Here is a 19092-nt window from a genome sequence, read left to right as displayed (position 1 = left end):
GTGGTCTACGGTGCCACTGCAGGGGAGATGGGCTCACCTGCATGGCATCTGCAATCACTCCTCACCAGCATAAAAGTCTGTGGTCTCTCTGCTGTTGTTGTTGTTGGAGTGTTCGGCTGGCAGCTGTAGAGCTGCAGCCATTTGTGTTTGTAACGGCAATCGTGTGTGTTAATAAAAAAGATGCTGAAAAGCATGGAAATGTCATCGGGTCTGCCATGTTATTGTTACAGTGGTGCTGAAACCCAAGGGGGGCGTGGTCTAAGGTGCCACTGCAGGGGAGATGGGCTCACCTGCATGGCATCTGCAGTCCTGCCTCACCAACGTAAAAGTCTGTGCGCTCTCTGCTGTTGTTGTTGTTGGCGTGTTCGGCTGGCAGCTGTAGAGCTGCAGCCATTTGTGTTTGTAACAGCAATCGTGTGAGTTAATAAAGAGATGCTGGAAATGTCCATTTTAATTTTAATGTCCATGTGTGCATCCTGAAAGAGACTATGCTGGTCTGATGCCCCTCCTCCTTTCAGGGTGGAGCCTGCTGGAGAACAATGGTTGAGACCAGGTTTGAGGAAGTGTAAGTGTGTTTTTAATGTGATTCATGAAAACAAAGCAGCACACATTCAACCATCTTCAAAGTGTCACATCACTCATTCACATCTCTGATGTCAGGAGTCATCATCAAAGTGTCAATCAATGAACAGATGATGGATCAATAACTGCAGCTGGATTGTGTTTGTTCTCTCCATCAGATTCCTGTCAACTCACAATCGACACAAACACAGCATACAGATACCTCAAACTGTCTGACAACAACAGGAAGGTGACACGTGTGGAAGAGGTTCAGTCATATCCTGATCATCCAGACAGATTTAAGTACTGGGATCAGCTGCTGTGTAGAAATGGTCTGAGTGGTCGCTGTTACTGGGAGGTCGAGTGGAAAGGAAAAGCACGTATATCAGTGAGTTACAGAAGAATTGAAAGAGGAGGCAGTGATGACTCTGTATTTGGCTTCAATGATCTGTCCTGGAGTCTTGTCTGCTCTGATGAGGGTTATTCGGTCTGTCACAAGAAGAGGCAAACATCCATCTCCTCCTCCTCCTCTGTCTCTAACAGAGTAGCAGTGTATGTGGACTGCCCTGCTGGCACTCTGTCCTTCTACAGAGTCTCCTCTGACACTCTGATCCACCTCCACACATTCAACACCACATTCACTGAAACTCTTTATCCTGGATTAGGGGTTGTTTGGTCTGGTTCCTCAGTGTGTCTGTGCTGAGCTGAGTGTAAAGAGTGTCCTCCTGTTAAAGAAACACTCTAACTGTTGAACAGATAGCTCAATCGGTACATGTCCTTTTAAACTTCTTCCTCTTCTGAAATTAAACATATTCTTATGAAGCTATGTGGTGTTTCATTGTACAGATAACAAGAGTGTCAGTAAATAAACAGATTAACAAATAATACTAATCACTAATCTTCAGTTGTGATTCAAGTCAACAACTTTAATAGCACCATATTAAAGTTGTTTATATTAAATAACCCAGTTTTAATATAGGTAAATTCTGAGCTGAGAAAGCTGAGTTTAATGCTTTTACTTATATGAATGAATGAGCGACTCTTGGCATTCATAAGGTCACAAAGTTCTGGGTTATTCGTACCATGCAGTAACTGATATAACTTTTTTGATTTGATTTGATGGATATGAGTTCATATTTTGGGTTCCTTTCTCCTTGCATTACTTACCTTAATCCTCCCTTGGAAGGAGCTCAGATTTAAAGAAGAGAACTTCAAATACGCAAAGCCCTTTTTTGCCCTGGAATAATATACAGAATGACCTGAAACATTCAAATGGGCTGTTTGGGGGGGGGGGGGAGTGGTATAAATATATATATATATATATATATATATATTGAATCTTACTGTGTTTATTTATCAGATAAAATAAGTTAAATGTCACCGTTATTATTGTCCGGCTGGAAACAGGCCGGGGGGGTCCAAATTCAGAGGGCCTGTCTCAATATGCGTACTTGTGCTGCGTCCACCTGAGGACCCGGCCTTCGGGTCCCCCGAAAGCCGGGTAGACCGTAAGTGAGTGACTGTGACGGTCTAGCCTTCAGAATTACGTCACGAGCTCTCTCAGTGGAGTGAAACTGCAAGCGTCTACTCCTTGCTGTGTAAAATATGACCGGACGCTGACGTAAATTCTCGACCATCTCACACTTCTGTTTAATCAGTTTTCTGTTTGACGTTTAGTCAGCTGTGTGAAAATCCCGGAGGAACCCAGTCGAGGGATTAATAAAGTTAAATTTATTCTAGTCTAATAACTTAAATCTCAGCCAAACTGATTTACTCAGCAACAAATAAAACAATGAAAAAGGCCAAACAATAACATGTTTAAGTTATTTAAGTGACTTATATATATTGTTTAAACTGAGTAGTGAAAGACCGCGGGGGTTGAAAACGATGTGCCGGGAGTTTGCTGTTCTCGTCGGCTCAGATATTTGAAGTTTACACAGCTACATTCTCGCCTGAAAATATGTTAAAAGTTTATTTTGTGACCCAGAAAGATTAATAAGAGTAATATTAAAACTAAGTAGCTGCAGTAATAGTAGCCGTTGTTAGAAACTGGAATTGGCTGGGCCAATCTGGGGTATGGTTTTTCAATTTTGTTGTCCGGGTGGAAAATTGGGAGAAATTGGGGAGAATGGTGGCTCTGGGAGATTTTCGGGAGGGGCACTGAAATTCGGGATTCTCCCAGAAAAATCGGTAGGGTTGGCATGTATGTTTTTGGGTCATACATCTTCGTGAAAGCCACAGCGGACCTACAGCGTCTTGAGCTGGAGCCGAGCACAGATTAAGTACTCAGAAGTCATTCCGTCGTGTCAAATGACCGGCGGATAAACTCTCAGGTTGGTAATAAATGTATTACCTGTATAAGAAAAAGCATCATATTAAATGATAGCCTAACAGTAACTTTTATTGCTATTGTAGCTGGTAGCTAGAAATGCTAATTTAGCTTAGTTTGCCCTGGGTTCAGCTTTGACAAACAAACATGATCGACTGTTTCCAGTAGAATTCCACAGTTGTCATCTTGTACCCTCTCAGAGGCCCGTGTGCTTGCAGAGACCCTACAGTAGGGAAACATGCAAAAGAATGTCCAAACCATTGTATTTTAGGTCTATTTATGTCTTACACAGCATCCCAATTCTTTACCTAACTTAATGACTTTAGCTAAAGTGATAAAGTGAATACTTAGTCTAATTCATTAGTGCAGCATTACTGGATCGCCCCGGTATCAGCAACCTCTGTGGAAACCCCCCCCCCCAACACTCATTCTCTAAACGTTTGTATATTATACTATTAGTGCTTGTTTACTCTTGTCACTAATTACATTTCTAAATTCTCTTTGTGCAGTTACAGGTAAACAATATCCAATATTTTATCTAAATGACTGCTTTGTCTTTGAAAAGGTGAAGAGCCTGAGGCCAGTGACACTCCAGTACTCTAAGTACATCCTTACAGTGGCTCACAGGACAAGGCCACATTCCTGTCCTGCCAGAAGAGAAGATAAACTTCAGAGTCTTCGTGCAGTTCAACCACACCTATCATGTTCCATATAGTGTTCATGCAGTTTTCTACCCAACAGTTACAGCATGTCCAACTGCCTGTTCAGCATATGCAAAAAACATATGAGTTCAACCATGTGATGACAAAGGCCTTCCATTATGGTCTTTGTCATCACAAGTCTGGTTGGCTGATGATGTTTAGAAGCATCATCAGCCAACCAGACATCTTGATGAATATATGGAATAAACAAAAAACTAAAGAAGACATGCGTTACTTCATCTTTTATCTTTATTTTTATTTTACATTTTTCATTGTAAGGCATTAGGTTCATTGCCATTGAAATCCTTAGAAGACTTTTAGTAGTCCTTGCCATCTTCTTTCCCTCTTCCATGTTACTGTGTCAGCTTGTCAGCATCTATTTGGGTTTGGGAGTGCAACAGAAAGTAAGGAACTCCAAAGTGCCATTAAAATCAGGAGAGGTTCTTATATTTCAGAAGAAGGGATTATTAAAAATATTTCAAAAGAAATGATCTCAATGACATGCATGATTTAAGAACCCTACAGAGTACTTTGCAAAATAACAAATTTTGCACACTTATAATTTCACATTCTGATGGGCCAAGCTACAACTGTCAGGGGTGGTGATGTAGGTACAGAGCAAGTGAGAGTGTGGTTAAGAAAATGTCTCTTCCAAACCTAGATGAAGGCACAAGGAGATCAATAGCAACGTGTAGAGATTCAGAGATTCACCATCTTCAGTCTTCAGTGGACATTCCATTTCTGTCACAAAAATACCTGTAAAAGTTGATTGTAGAGTAGATTTAGGAGGTGTTTTGGTGACCTGAAAACGTCTTGCCGTTCAAACATAACAATGTATGTATGTTTAAGAAAACCTGTAATTAATCATACACTCAGTAACCCAAGAATTATTAGTTAAACACAGTGAGAGTCATATATCATTTCATATCTTACAACGTAGCTCTATTTACCAGCACTCAATTACTCTGCGGCTTTCACGAAGGACCCGGATGTATGACCCACAAAACAGAATTGTAGAACTGAGATTGAATTGTAGAACTAAAATTGAATGGTGAGCAGTGAAACTGAAAGCATCCAAGAGCTAAATTTAAAGAAGGATGGAATACAATTTCAAATTAAATTAATTCATTTTAAAAATATAAAATTCAGTTTCAATTTAGTGACGATCATTTTCAAACCAATACATTGGAATTTCAAATTAGGCTAATTCAAATTCAGTTTTAGAAGCTTTTATTCAATCTGAGTAATTCAAATTTGGATTTTAACTTATTCAGATTCAGTTTCTGATGGCACAAAGTTCTGCCCACTTTGTTACAAGAAGTGAAATGTCGGACAAAATTATATTTATATTTGTTAACAAATTAAAAAGAACTCTTTTACATTTGAATAAACAGCAGCACACACCTTACTCAGTTTATAGACTTTTTCCTTTCTGCTCCAGGTCAGGGGTGTCGAACTCCAGGCCTCGAGGGCCGGTGTCCTGCAGGTTTTAGATATCACCCTGGGTCAACACACCTGAATCAAGTGATCAGTTCACTACCAGGCCTCTGGAGAACTTCAAGGCATATCGGCTGTGTCCCAATTCAGGGTCTGCACGCTTGAAGTACGCGCACTACGCGTACTACGTACGGTGCGTACTATAAGTACGAGAAGTGCGGAAGTGAGAGGCTTGTGAAATGAGACGGTCTAGCCTTTGTCGCGCTGTTCAGGTTGCCTAGCAACCATGATACTAACTGCGAGAAACGTTTCATACAGCTTTGTTTGACAGAAATGAAGGAGAAAAAATGTTTTGTTGGTCATTCATTTTTGTCATGACATCACTTTGATTAGTTGAGTATCTGAGGCTGAGACCACAGGACTGTAAAATATGATAGTTGGGCTTCATTTCTGTACTGAACAGTCATTTCAAGATTAGTTAGTAAATAACAATTAGCTAATGTTGTTCATGAGACTAAAATCATCTCACTGTGGTTATGTAAATATAATATGGCCAATATTATATGTATTGTCAGATTATTATGATATAGATATGTGTGTGTGTGTGTGTGTATATATATATATATATATATATATATATATATATATATATATATATATGTGTGTGTGTGTGTGTGTGTATATATATATATATATTACAGCAGTGAGCTTGAACTCAAGTTGCAGTTATTTATATTGCCTATCACCTTAAATCTTCACTCAAAGACAAGTACCTTTGACAGTGTATATATAGATGTATTATACATAAGAGACAAATATTGTTCGTCTAATATGTTGGCATTATTACATTTGGCTCAATGCTTACATATATGTGTAAAAACAAAATGTACGAGCTGTGATAACTGTTTCTGATAGAATGAAGAGTAGACTGATATATTAAATATTCCTTTATTGGGTGAGAAAATCAGACCATGTCATTACTGCTTTAAGTCATACAGAATAGATATCAGAGCCTTAAACAGGCTGACTTCTGCTAAATGGGTCAAACTGGGCAGAAAGTAAACAAACACATAACATCCTTATAGAATATGATGTAACACTATAGATCAACTTACCTCAGAATATATAAAGCATATAAACAATTACAGCAATATGATGCAACAAACACAGCAGGACTACTAATCCAAAATAATCAAAGCTTCATAGAACTGAAACAAACATTTATTTTTAGCTCCATTTTGCTGCTGATACATACTTTAGGTTTCTGAACATTAAACTTGTTGCTGCCTTTCATAGTGTGTAACTTGAAGGCTCTGAGTACTTTCTCCCACACTGAAAACACTGGAATGATAAAATTATTTGAACATTACCTAATGAGACTGATTCAGGACAGACAATTAGTTCTTTTGAGCTTTTCTAGCAGTTCTTCACAAACAGGGAACCGTCTGTCTATTCTCTCCATCTGTCAGCTGCTGCTGGCTCTTCCTCGTCCTCTTCCTCACACACGGCTGAGTTTGTCCTGGTGGATCATCGGGGTGCAAAGCCTCACAGATGATGTGCAGCAGTGGGTCCCTCAGTCTGTCCTCACTCTGGACACTTGCAGTTGTCACACATGGAAATCAAATGTGTGATGAGCTGCAGGATTCAAACACGAGTGTAACTTATAAATACATGTTCATACTTTTATTACACAATCAGAAAGAAAGAAAAAGAGAGAGAGTGCAGGACAGACAGACAGGTGACAGGCTCAGGTGTATACACTGCTACAAAACAGCACAAGAGAAGGAGGATTTAGTCTTTGTGTTATTACGAGTGCTAAACAAGAAGAGTTCCCAGATGGTACAGTGGACACATGTGTGACTCCTGTGATTAAAGCATCTTTCTTTCAGCTTAACGAGTGAACCGTCAGCTCGTTCAAACACACGTTAAAGTCCGTTTGGCTCGACACCACCGAACAGAGGCAGCAATATAACATAGCTAACATTAACAGTGCAGTGAATCCTGCTTGTGCCGTCATATTCAGGACTGCAAACCGAGCAGCATCACTGACTTTCAGCTTGTTGTGTTTGTGGATATATGACTGACTTTAATTATCCATGAAATCATCACATTCTCTGTAAGATTAAGGTCAACTATATATATATTTAGAAGTAGAGGCTTTAAAATCAAGTTAACGCTGAAAGTACAAACATCACCAATGTCACATAACTTTGCCGACATGTGGCCAACAGTAATGTTTTAATGTTCTTCGTTATTAAACATTTGCACATAAATAAGTGACATCATATTCAGTACTTACTTTTGCCAGTTCACTCTTTGCCGCTCCCTTCTGCCGTATTTTGCGGCAAAATTATCCACACCCACCGCTGCGCTATGAATTGTGGGATATATGGGACCACGAAGCATGCACCGGACCACGCTTGATATTTGGGGAAATCGACGGCGCATTTGGAGTACTATGGGCTCAAAATGTGGTCATAAATATTTTGTACTTGTAAATCAGTTTTGTATGTGTAAAAAGAATTTGTGTGTGCGTAAAAAAGATTTGTATGTGTAAAAAAGATTTGTGTGTGCGTAAAAAAGATTTGTATGTGTAAAAAAGATTTGTGTGTGCGTAAAAAAGATTTGTATGTGTGTAAAAAAGATTTGTGTGTGGACTTAGCCAAAAAACCCCTGCAAGTTACAAGTACGGATTTTGACCCTGTTTTTCTTCCTTTCATCTGATTGGTCAATGTCATGTCAATCACAAATGTAACAATCCAATCAGAGGACAGATGGGTTTGCCTGTCGGAGGGGCACTTTTATGAACTGCAGGTCCTTGAAGGGTAATACAGTTTGAAGCTGGAGGATCTCTATATAAATATCCGATAGCAGCTAGGTCCGCTAACTTTCAGTAGCTGTTGAAAGGATAAAGTTGTGGTATGTCAGTGGTTAGAAATACCATTATTACTTTAGGATTAGATTAACACAAAGTCAGGGCTGACCCGGGACCATTGCTGTGAGTCACAGTGCGCAGCATAAAAGCCCTTTCACATCGGACACAGGATGTGCTGCTAATGCTAACTAAAAGCAAAGGATCCAGAATTGTTGCGCTGGCTGCTGGGCTCTGTGGGTTTTTGCAGCAGCTCTACCTGTACTAGATGCACCTGCTCCTTGTCGTTTCTATCTCTGACTTTATGTCCTCTACAAGAGTTTCGGGTTTTTTTGCTAGTTCTTCAAATGTTCAATAAAAACATGTATGCTAATTCATAACGAAGAAAGCTTTGTAATGGAGACTGTCATTTCCAAAACACTGCCCCCCCCCCCGCGGTCCGCAGCGCTGTTGAAAAGGCTGTGGAAGTCCCTGTATTAAGCACATAGACCTGTGACACAAACATCACCAAACTCAGACGACCACAGACTGTTTTCCTTCGTGGTGATGAAGGAAAACGCTGGGTTGGCATGTAAAAGGGCATTTATTCCCTTCAAAGACCTGCAGTTCAAAAAAAGCGCCCCTCCGACAGCCAAACCCATCTGTTCTCTGATTGGATTGTTACATTTGTGATTGACATGACATTGACCAATCAAATGAAAGGAAGAAAAATAGGGTCAAAATCCGTACTTGTAACTTGCAGGGGTTTTTTGGCTAAGTCCACACACAAATCTTTTTTACACATACAAATCTTTTTTACGCACACACAAATCTTTTTTACACATACAAATCTTTTTTACGCACACACAAATCTTTTTTACACATACAAATCTTTTTTACACATACAAATCTTTTTTACGCACACACAAATTCTTTTTACACATACAAAACTGATTTACAAGTACAAAATATTTATGACCACATTTTGAGCCCATAGAGTACGCATTTGAAGTACACTTCGGATTGGGACAGCCATCGTCGCGTGGCGGTGACGTAATCGCACTTAAAATGCGTACTTCAAGCGTGCAGACCCTGAATTGGGACACAGCCATTGAGGAGTTAATTTAGCCATTTAAATCAGCTGTGTTGGATCAAGGACACGTCTAAAACCTGCAGGACACCGGCCCTCGAGGCCTGGAGTTCGACACCTGTGCCATAGGTCTTCATCTAATTCAGGGGTCGGCAACCCTGGGCACGTGTGCCACTGCTGGCACGCAAAGGGTTAACTGACGGCACGAGTCATCATGACACGCAGTTAATTAATCTGAGAAGGTGCATTAAAAAATAAATGGCCGGGCCAGCGGTGCGCATCGCAAATTAGCTTGCAAAGACACGTTAGTTGTGCCCCTTCTTAATGACGCTATCTTAGCTAACAACCCCAACTACCAGATTCAACTTGTAATTGGCTAAAAGTCACTTAGTTTCCGGTGAGAGGGACATTGCTAGCTGGCAGTTTTTTCAAGCAATGTTGAAATTTCCACATTTTGACACTTCAAATGCTTCAGGAGCTGTCCGCTCAGCGCAGCATCAGCGCCACGGAAATACACGGATACATCAGTAGACTCGAGAGAGAATTCACAATGCTTTTTCGAGACTTTCAGGTTGTTTTCTTTTCTGATCAAACCAGAAAGCTTTAATGAGCAGCTGGATTTGTCTCACATTAACTGGCTGGACACAGAGGACATAAAAATTCAGCTGATTGAACTTAAAAGCTCGACTCTGTGGGGTTCAAAGTTCGCAGAACTACGAACGCAGCTGGAATCCATAGATATGCATGTTAATGGAGCTTGCATTTTCAACTGCTGGACATCACTACCTGACAAGTTTAACTGTTTCAGAACATTGCAGAGGACTTATTGACAGTATTTGGGTCTGTGTGAGCAGATTTTCTCTCACATGAAGAGTGTCTTCAGGTAGCCGGACACTCTTCATGTGAGAGTGGACAGGTAATGCAGGACACTCGGAGACCTGTGTGATATGAGTGGGAGACCAGAGATCCCATTAACAGGTGTATCTCTGTATTAACAAACATGCCATATTGGCCCAGTTTATTTTTCTTATCATTGTTGTGAGGAGACCATAATTAGCATTTGCATTTTCTGTTGTAGTTAATTTGCTGTTATGGAGTTCTTGTTATGGATAAAAAGTGTCTTTTTTTTGTTTCAAAATAGCTGATAACTATTCGCTGATAGCTGCCAACATCTGCGAACAAATATAATTCTATAAAGTTGTTCTATATAATGTGTAACTGTTCATATAGAGCGTTATTAAATTTATTATCAGAAAGGTTGCCGACCCCTGATCTAATTAGTCTGTTTCAGTCTGACACCTTTCCATAGTCTAATAAAGGTAAAGTGAGAATAACCAGAAAGATTAATTTGAGTGAGTCAAAATCATTTAATGTAAGTGAAGAATTTTCTAATGTGACTTGTTTTAGTTGCACTTGCAGCAGCAAAAAAGAGACTTGGGCATTAGGACCAAGCATACATTCGTAAAATCAGGCCTGTACAGTGGCCTTAACTTCCATTTCTTTGCAATAGCTCGTATCTTGTATTAGTGGCCTTCTTTATGGACAGTGAAATTGTGTAGTTTTCCAAAAATTAAATAAACAAATCAAAGGACATGCATGCATCAAAACTACTCATCATCAGTCATATTGACCCTGCTAAAATTAAAGTCAGAGAGTCAAAGCAGAGCACAGCACTTTATTCCCAACACACCAACAGGACACAGACCATAGAAAAATATCCACAAATTAGTAATTAAAGTCTGAGGGCCGCAAAAAAACAAGCAGAATATTGATTTCTACCGAGCCTCTGATTTCAAATGTTAAATCCGAAAACAGGGTTTAACTCTTCTGTTAGATTAGTTTAGCTCACATTATTAAATCAATAATTACAGCAGCTGAATACAGTTGGCATCTGGGGTATGACCTTGTCGTTTCCCCAGAATGGAACACATACAAACTGAGAAGTGATGAGTATGGGTGTGAGTATGAGCTGAGATGTTGGTGGTTGAAGGGTTCAAACAACAGACATTTGCTGGCCCCACTTCTCAGTGAACAGTCAGTGCTTAGGACTGTCAGGAGGAGGAGATTTCAGGCATTGGCAGCGGTGGCAGCGGCAGCTCTACAGGGTTGGTTTTGTCAGATTCTGCAGCGCTGATTCCTTCCACGTCCTGCACAATGGGTTTGGCACCAGATGGCCCGGCGGGGCTGCCATCCAACACGCGCCGGTTCAGCTGGACCATGGTGGTCTTGGAGGGCATGGAGGACTGTACATCCTCCGTCAGTGGGTGTTTACAGTGGAACAGGATCAGGAAGCAGCGGTAGAACTGACAAAGAGATTTGTTTTTGTCAATGGTTTTAATGTTATATTTGTCAATGCCAGTGTTGGCAGCTATTCTGTATTAAGCTCCATCCTTGCTTACCCAATAACCTCATCTGAAGTTTGTTGATTAGTCAAAGGATATGCCATGAAAGTATATTTTTTACGATGTAAATGGGAGTTTGTTAGCTCTCCAGTCCCAACTCACTCTGTATGATAATACCTGCTTCATTAACAGACAGATATTGATCTCCAGGCAGATAGTCTCTTACTGAGCAAACATGCTATTCACATTTGTTTTCTAAAAGAACTTGTAGCATCATCACCAGCCTGAACCGCTGAGACACAGCTGAATGCATTCAGAGATGCTCTTCTGCATACCTTAGTAGTAACGAGCGGTTATTTGAGCTCCTGTTTCCTTTCTAATTGCTCTAACTAGTCTGGGCATTCTCCTCTGAACTCTGGCATCAACAAGGGATTTTCTCCCAGAGAACTGCCACTTACTGAATTATTTTTTCTTTTTAAGACTACTCTCTGTAAACTCTAGAGATGGTTATATGGGAAAATCTCAGCAGTTCAGAACTTTATGAAATATAGTGCATCTGGCTCCCACAACGTCTTTCTCCCTCATTCTAATGCTCAGTTTAAACTTCAGCAGGCCGTGTTCACCATGTCTACATGCCTTAATGCATTGAGTTTCTGTCATGTGATTGGCTGATACTTGTGTTAACAAAGAGTTGAACAGATGTTCTTAATTAAAAAACAAGCAAAAAAAAGCATCTGTTTTTTTTTTTATTTCAATTGTCTTACTTTTTGATCTTCCATTAAACTTTAAAATGTAACTGTATATCTTTGTACATGTAAACACAATTAAAATATTTACAACCAATTTAATTTCTATTTTTTTTTTTAGTTTTTTTGATATGTTTAGAATTTATTTTCTATTTTTTTCTTCTTATTTCTTTAGACCAAACTCAAGTCCTCGGGGGCTCGTGTCCTGAAACTTTTTCATGTGTCCCTGCTGCAACACACAATGAGTAGGTCATTAGCAAGACTCTATAGCAGGGGTCCCCAACTCCAGGCCTCAAGGGCCGGTGTCCTGCAGTTTTTAGACGTGTCCATTTGATTCATGACTGAATGAACATCATGGAATAAAAGTACTTTTAGGAGTAAGTTTTTTCAAACACTTTAATTTCCTTTAATTTTTACTTTTAATTTTCATGACCTACTAATTTTATTTTTAAATGCAGTTTTCAAAAAGTATACCATTTTGAAAAAAGAGAAAACATTGTGATGTATTGTTATTGATATCACATGTGCGTCTGTTTGTGAGTAAGCATCATACTGAGGTGGTTTGTACTCAGAGTAAATTAAAAAACAATCCTGCCACACCTCTGTCTCACTTTAATTAAATCTTGAAAAAGACAAAAAAAAACATGAACAAAAAAATTTTCATTTACTTATTATGTTTATATAAATGTTTAGTTTTTCCTATGTATTTTGTATATGTATATAAAAAAAGTTAAACATTTTAATATCTACTTAAAAAATAAGAAAATATTTTACTTTTTGGGTGCATTTTTAAATTTATTAGCAATATTATTTTCTTCCCCATCAGTGTGTCAGTGCTCCTACCTGCGGTACTAACAAACTGTATTTTAAGCCCTGGTGCTACCTGATAACAGCTTGGTCCAGCACTCACCTGTTTGTTCATGAGGATGTAGATCACAGGGTTGATGACGGTGCTGGTCTTGGCAAGGATTGAAGGGATGACGCTGGCAACGGGGCTGATGAGTCCTGGCCGGCCAAAGGTGGCCATCATGGCAACAACGCCGTATGGCATCCAGCAGATCAGGTAACACACCACCGTGGTGATGACCATGAACAGAATGTGAAACTCTCGCCGACGAGCTGCTGTCCGCCGGATACGACCCACCTGACAGACAAGACAAAGGGACTTTATCATTAAAAGAACATAAATAACTATACAGAAATAATAAAAGATAAAGACAGAAAAACCTCAGACAGAAGCAACAAAGCACAAATATTGTAATATTTATTCCAGAAAAATACCTTTAAAAATATAAATATCTAGAAATGAAAATTAAAAATTGTAAATTAACAAACTGAACAATATAAATAAATATAAATACTTAAATAAAATGTAAAATTAAACACTATATGGAACATGCATAAAAACATATAAAGACCTGCGTATACAAAAAACTATTCTACTTCAGATGTATTTCAATAATACATTTATCGAAAATATAAATTAAGTTGCCAGATGTGCAGCATTTGTGAACGTGAACCACCTGTTTGACAGCATAGAGCAGGCGGCTGTAGCAATACACCATGATGAGGACAGGGAGCCCAAGGCAGAACACAAATAGACAGATAATGTATGAATGTGAGCCAGGTGACTTCTCAGTCCACGACACAGAGCAGCTTGTCCCCGCCCCCTCCAGGCCATAACTACTCCAGCCCAACAGGGGGGGCACCGTCCATATCACTGAATACAGCCACGACCCCCCCACTGCCAGCAGGGGTTTCCTGTAGTCTGCTGACCGCTTGTTGTACACCATCAGGGTGCTATAGCGGTCGTAGGACAGGATGGACAAAGAGATCAGGGAGACGATGCCTAAGAACAAAGACAGGAAGTGATTGGGTTAACTTAAAAAAAAAGGACTCATCTACAGTTTGGAAATAAAGAAAACACATCAGTTAACATGCAGAAAAATGACTGGACTCGAGCTCAAGTTTAATCCAGCAGCCACGAGCAGATTAAAAAACAGAATAAAGCCATGGCTACAGTAACCTTAGTAAAATCAAAGAATTAATAAGAATGATAATTCTACAGAGAGCAGCATTTCAAAAACATATACTGCATGAAAACTGGGATCCTTGGCAGTAAGCAGATAGTACATTGCCTTGGAACTGCAAATTACAGACTCTAGACAGAAATGCAAAGGCAACATGAAGGAAATATCCTGGAAGTCCACTTACCTCCCGCTCAGTCTAGAGGGGCAGGTAAGTGGAAATCATGATACTGTGGAGGGGTCACCACTGCTTCAGCTTTCACACCTTCAGTACTGAAGTACAGATTGAGCTTTGTGCTGTAACTAAATCATGTTTAGCATAAAAAAATTGTAATGTGAATAGATTTGCCTTAAATCTGCTGAGACTATTTACAGCGAATGGTCAATGTAAAAAACAAACAAACAGCTGAACTGTCATGAAATTTGATATTTATTTTTTTCTTTCTTTCTTTGTAGTAAAAATCTGTTCACTTTCTGTTCCTACCCCAGGTCAGCCTGTTATTTTTTTACTTGTTTCATTACCTGAGCTGGTAAAATTAGTTGGCTCAGTGAAAACAGGCTCCTACTCTCTTAACATTATACCAGCATACTTGTTCAAAAAATGTCTTTCAGTCTAACAGCCACTGTGGTCACTAAAATCAACAACTCACTGGTCTTAGAATGTTCTTATCAACCCACTTAAAAAATAAGCTGACCTTTCTTTTCTTAGCAGCTATATACTCTCTTCTAAATTATTGTTTACTGCTAAGAGTTTGGAAAAGGTTCAGGCTGAGCAGCTTACAGCTTGTTCTGGACAAATAAAGAATTCTGGAAAATTTTCAATCCAGCTGTTGAAGAGCTCATTCCACTGCAACATGTTTTCCTAGAGTGTGCTGAGATGCATGAGAATGTTCTGTTCCGTTGATTTTGGACGTGACCTCTGCCTGTTATACTGTGGACATCACATTATGCACGATAGCCTGAGAAGCTGGGTGGGTGGATCAGGGTCTGTTTTGAAATGGTTTTCTTCATATCTGTCTGAATGAAGCTTTTCTGTGGCTGCTCGTAGGTTCAGGTCCTCTTCCACTTTTCAGTGTGCCAAAAGGTTCTGTTTTGGGGTTTTTACTTTTTCTGTCATATCTGCTCCCATCTCAGCACATGTTGGGCACTTTTAAGGACATTACTGATCACTGATATGTTGATGACATTGACATTGAGGCCCAAGATGTTTCTAAGCTACAGATTTTGCGGAGGTGCTCAGCTTTACTAAAGGTTGGATACTGACATACTGTACTCTCCATCTTAATGAAGAGAAAATAGAAGTCCTTGTAGCGGATTTGTGCCTACAGTCAATCAAACTGCAAGTACTCTGAAACATTTTCTAAATCTTCTCTCCTTGGGATGATCATTGACTTGCTCACATTAAAGCTCTGGCACATACTTGCTTTCACACATACTTGCTTTTTCAGAGTCCACTTTAAGGTTCTGCTTTTGGCTTTTAGAGCTCTGCATGAGCAAAGCAGAGTGAGTGAACTTTTATATCCATACATCCCCCGTAGGTCCCTGAGGTCATGTGATCTGAGTCTACTGGCTGTCCACCATACAAGGCTAAGAACTTAAGAGCTTTTTCCAACAATGGCCCCCACACTGCAGCACTCTTCCTCCTGAGCTTGAAAAAAGCAGATGAAAGCTTATCTTTTTAAACATGCTTCTGGGTAACTGTTTGTATTTATATTTTCAGCTGTTTTGCTGGGAGCACTTGAAAGAAAAATCACATTACCACATAAATAACTGTTTGGTAGACAACCTGCCACTTTTTTTACTGTAACCCTCAGCATCATTTGAAACTATATTGATCTACTGGAAGTATAAATTGAGCCTCCAGCTGCTATATTGTCCAGGCTCTTTATAGGGGATGTCACCATGGCGACCGGTGAATTTGAGCTTTAACCAAAGAAAGGTGGAATATAACAATTGAATTGCAAAATTGCAATCAGGCAAACGACACACTGAAATTCAGTCCTGCTTAAACTGCCACCCCCGCCCGCCCCGCCCCCATTGCACTGATAACAACTTTCAGGACTCTCGTAGCACTCTGTACAATCATTCTCTCGGGTTTCTATTTATTATTGTTGTTATTGTTTTAACTATTTCTTCTTTTCTGATGAGCGTGGTTTAGATGCCAGTCTAAATTTGATGTACTTAATGCCAGACTGGATTTAATCCATGTCTGTGAAACTGAGCCTACAAGTCTTGAAGCTGCAGCTCCATGTAGCTCAAACTGAGCCCAGGTGAGAACAGAGCAGGTAACAGTCCACTTCCTGTGGTCTGATTATTTTCTGTGTGTCATCTTTCTTTGTGTGCTACATTTCATAAAACCACCCAGAGCTGATTCTGATCACATTACCAGAGCTCATTTGTGGGTCCCCTGAGGTCCCGTGTTCGGGCAGAGGTTTGTTATCTGCAGCAGGCAGCTGCACTGTATCTGCATCTCCACCCTCTTTATGAAACATGGCTCACGTGACCCCTAAGAACTCAACAGGTGGGAGAAGAAAACACCAGGATCAAACCTGCTCACTGCTAAAACGTAAAGCGAATAAAGTGCAGCTGGATCCACATCTGTGCACCGAAAATATGAAATAAATGAAACTGTAAAGGAAGTGAACACTGAATGAAACCAGCAGCATGAAAAAGTAGAGGACCGCTTCTTAAACCTCTGAAAGCTGCACGGAGCCTGGATGGAGAGTTTTCAAAATAAGGCGCAGAAACATTGACATAAATCTTTTCAGTTTTGCTGTTTATAAATAAAGTTTTAAACAAAGTTTGACTGTTTGTTTAAACAGAAAAACTTTTTTTAAGCTGCTCTGAAATGAAGCCACTGATTTGTCAGCTCAGATCGGTAACCTGAAAGAACCTCTCGGGCTCTGAGGCTCCGGGGGTACGGACACTCACCGAAACAGGAGTTGACGAAGCCGTACCACATGCAGCCGCGGCGGCCGTACAGCCAGCGGCGCTGCAGGCTGGAGGCGAAGCTGAGGGTAGTGCCGCACGCGCACACCAGCATGTCGCTGACGCTGATGTTGAGCAGCATCATGTTGACGGGCGTCCGCAGGCTCTTGAAGCGGCAGAACAGCACCAGCACCAGCAGGTTGTTGAGGAAGCCGAACACCATGATGGAGCCGAGGCACACCGACACCACCACATGACCTCCGCGCGACAGCCGCTCCAGCGGCGCGTCCCTCCACTCCTCGTCCTCCTCCTGACCCGGAGCGGAGGCAGGCTCGCTGAGGTTTGAGGACAGGTTGAAGCCGCTCAGCCCCGAGAACATGTCCTTGTGCTCCTCCTGCTCTCCTCCGAGAGGATCCAAGTCAGCTCAGCCTCTCATGGCGCCTCCGCGCTGCGCTCTGCGCCATCCTTCTGCTGGAGACCCCCGCTCTGATCAGACTGACCGATAATCCGGCCCCAGGCAGGGAGGAGTCCGAGGACCCGCTGAGGAAGAGCAGAAATACTCCCAGAGCAACGAGCACAGCGAAACACTTTAAATACAGAAGGGAGAGAGAGGGGTGACGACAGAGAGAGAGAGAGAGAGTGAGGAAACTGTGTTTCACATGACAGGAGGCAGAACACCTGAGAACAGCTGCCTCAGAGCAGGCGTTGTGCCAAAAATTCATTCCTGCCCTTATTTAAACATTGTAAATGACTCGTTGGTCTATAATCTATTAAACACATGTCAAACATTTCTCTCATGATTGATATCAGCTCATTTTGAGAGAGGACATGTCAGGGCAGAAACTGCTATCTGTTTTTGGCAGAGTGACTGTTGAATATCCTTCATTTATGAAGAATAACAAAGAAATAGCAACAAGAACCAAATGTAACAAAAGTAAAAATGTCTTTATCAAGAGAGAGCTGACCAACAGGAAACACATGTGATATCACAGCTCTAACAGGATCATTTAAGTAACCAAAAAGGACTGGACTGATTATAATGTACAAAATAGGTCTGAATGACTTTAATTTTTTAGATTCACCGCACAGTTCAACTACCAGGTCAAACATGTAAGGATATAATGACAGCGCAGTAATGAATACCAAATAAAACTTTATGCGGTGTATGTGCCATGTTAAAGGGTTGAAAGAGTCTAAAAATATCATCTGGAGCACAAAATTGACAAAAGAACAAAATATTAAAGCACAGAATTAACAATAGATTAAAATTAACTATAAAGTGTTTGCAGATCGAGAGATGCAGCAGTGTTTGTCTGCATGCATGGCAGAGCCAGGGCTCAGTGAGCGTGTCAGACTTAGTCCCAGTGTCATACATGAAAATAAAAACAATACTTAGTTTTACTGATGAAGATTTTATGGTCCAACTAGTGAAGAAAGTAACATTTCATAATCTGCTGCATGATTTAAGTGACTTTGGTGTTTGTAAGTAACCAGTGTGACAATAGTATTCACCCTGATGTTCAGCAGGTTTGGCTTTCCAACTTCTTTCAGCTTAAATTAAAACTAAAGTTTGTTTTTTGGTGTTACGTGTCAGTTTTTATTTAGCTGTAAATCCCTCCTTTTTTGTCCTGAGAAATAAAAGTTAAGACTGTAAACAGATCTCTCCTCTCTTTCTCTGTAGTTCAGCAGCGTACATCTATTGATAAAACACTTCTCTTGTAAAATGTGTTAGATTATGTAGAACAACAGTTAAACTTGCTGTGCATTAAACACTTTTTAACTCTCACACTCTGACAGGTGCATCAGTGGCAGTTCAAGGTTCCCTTTGAGGTTCCCGTGCTCTTTGACATGCAGACTTGCGGTTAAAAAAATCACATGAAACCCCTTATAAGTCAACTTCTCTACTGTCAGGTATGAAAGTTTGCACTTCAGTCATTTAAAAAGGAATCTTCTGGTTGGTTTTCAGGACGACTTTCTTTTCTTCAGAGTAAACAGCCATTATAAATTTTAACATGTCTAATGTGGCTTTTTAAAAATAAATAAATAATAATACTAAGGGTGTATGTGCTAGTTTTGGCAT

General features: G+C 40.2%; 2 protein-coding genes across 4 annotated transcripts in view; one reads left to right on the top strand and one right to left on the bottom strand.

Moving 5' to 3' along the window:
* Nucleotides 1-1264, top strand: part of LOC134620335 (NLR family CARD domain-containing protein 3-like) — a 156961-nt gene extending 155697 nt beyond the window's left edge. Inside the window, exon 10 of the mRNA XM_063466463.1 lies at nucleotides 741-1264. Within this exon, the coding sequence (XP_063322533.1) occupies nucleotides 741-1264 (524 nt within the window). The remainder of the gene's footprint in view (nucleotides 1-740) is intronic.
* A 2604-nt stretch (nucleotides 1265-3868) lies between these two features.
* LOC134620384 (opsin-3-like) lies at nucleotides 3869-17729 on the bottom strand. Of its 3 annotated transcripts, XR_010092107.1 has the most exons (5): nucleotides 17016-17729; nucleotides 13581-13906; nucleotides 12968-13201; nucleotides 4249-4347; nucleotides 3869-3967 (listed from the first exon to the last, which is right to left on the bottom strand). XR_010092107.1 is itself a non-coding variant. In XM_063466544.1 (4 exons), the coding sequence occupies exons 1-4, from the start codon at nucleotides 17389-17391 to the stop codon at nucleotides 4336-4338; spliced, it is 948 nt and encodes a 315-aa protein (XP_063322614.1). In that variant the 5' UTR covers nucleotides 17392-17729; the 3' UTR covers nucleotides 3880-4335. The 3 variants fall into 3 exon arrangements, 2 of the variants coding, with proteins under 2 accessions (XP_063322614.1, XP_063322613.1); XM_063466544.1 differs by having other exon boundaries at nucleotides 3880-4347; XM_063466543.1 differs by lacking the exons at nucleotides 3869-3967; nucleotides 4249-4347 and adding an exon at nucleotides 10624-11272 and having other exon boundaries at nucleotides 17016-17709.
* Between the last annotated feature and the right edge of the window lie 1363 nt (nucleotides 17730-19092).

The sequence above is a fragment of the Pelmatolapia mariae genome, linkage group LG23 (assembly GCF_036321145.2).
Source record: "Pelmatolapia mariae isolate MD_Pm_ZW linkage group LG23, Pm_UMD_F_2, whole genome shotgun sequence".
Taxonomy (NCBI): domain Eukaryota; kingdom Metazoa; phylum Chordata; class Actinopteri; order Cichliformes; family Cichlidae; genus Pelmatolapia; species Pelmatolapia mariae.
This window is presented reverse-complemented; position numbering and strand designations above follow the sequence as displayed.

Excerpts from the sequence above, each read along its gene's own strand:
- LOC134620384 (XM_063466543.1), bottom strand. The coding sequence starts at position 17,391 with ATGTTCTCGGGGCTGAGCGGCTTCAACCTGTCCTCAAACCTCAGCGAG. Across the intron at positions 13,907-17,015 it reads CTTCGTCAACTCCTGTTTCG|GCATCGTCTCCCTGATCTCT; the intron begins GTGAGTGTCCGT and ends CTTTGTTCTTAG. Across the intron at positions 13,202-13,580 it reads TGCTCTATGCTGTCAAACAG|GTGGGTCGTATCCGGCGGAC; the intron begins GTGGTTCACGTT and ends CTTGTCTGTCAG.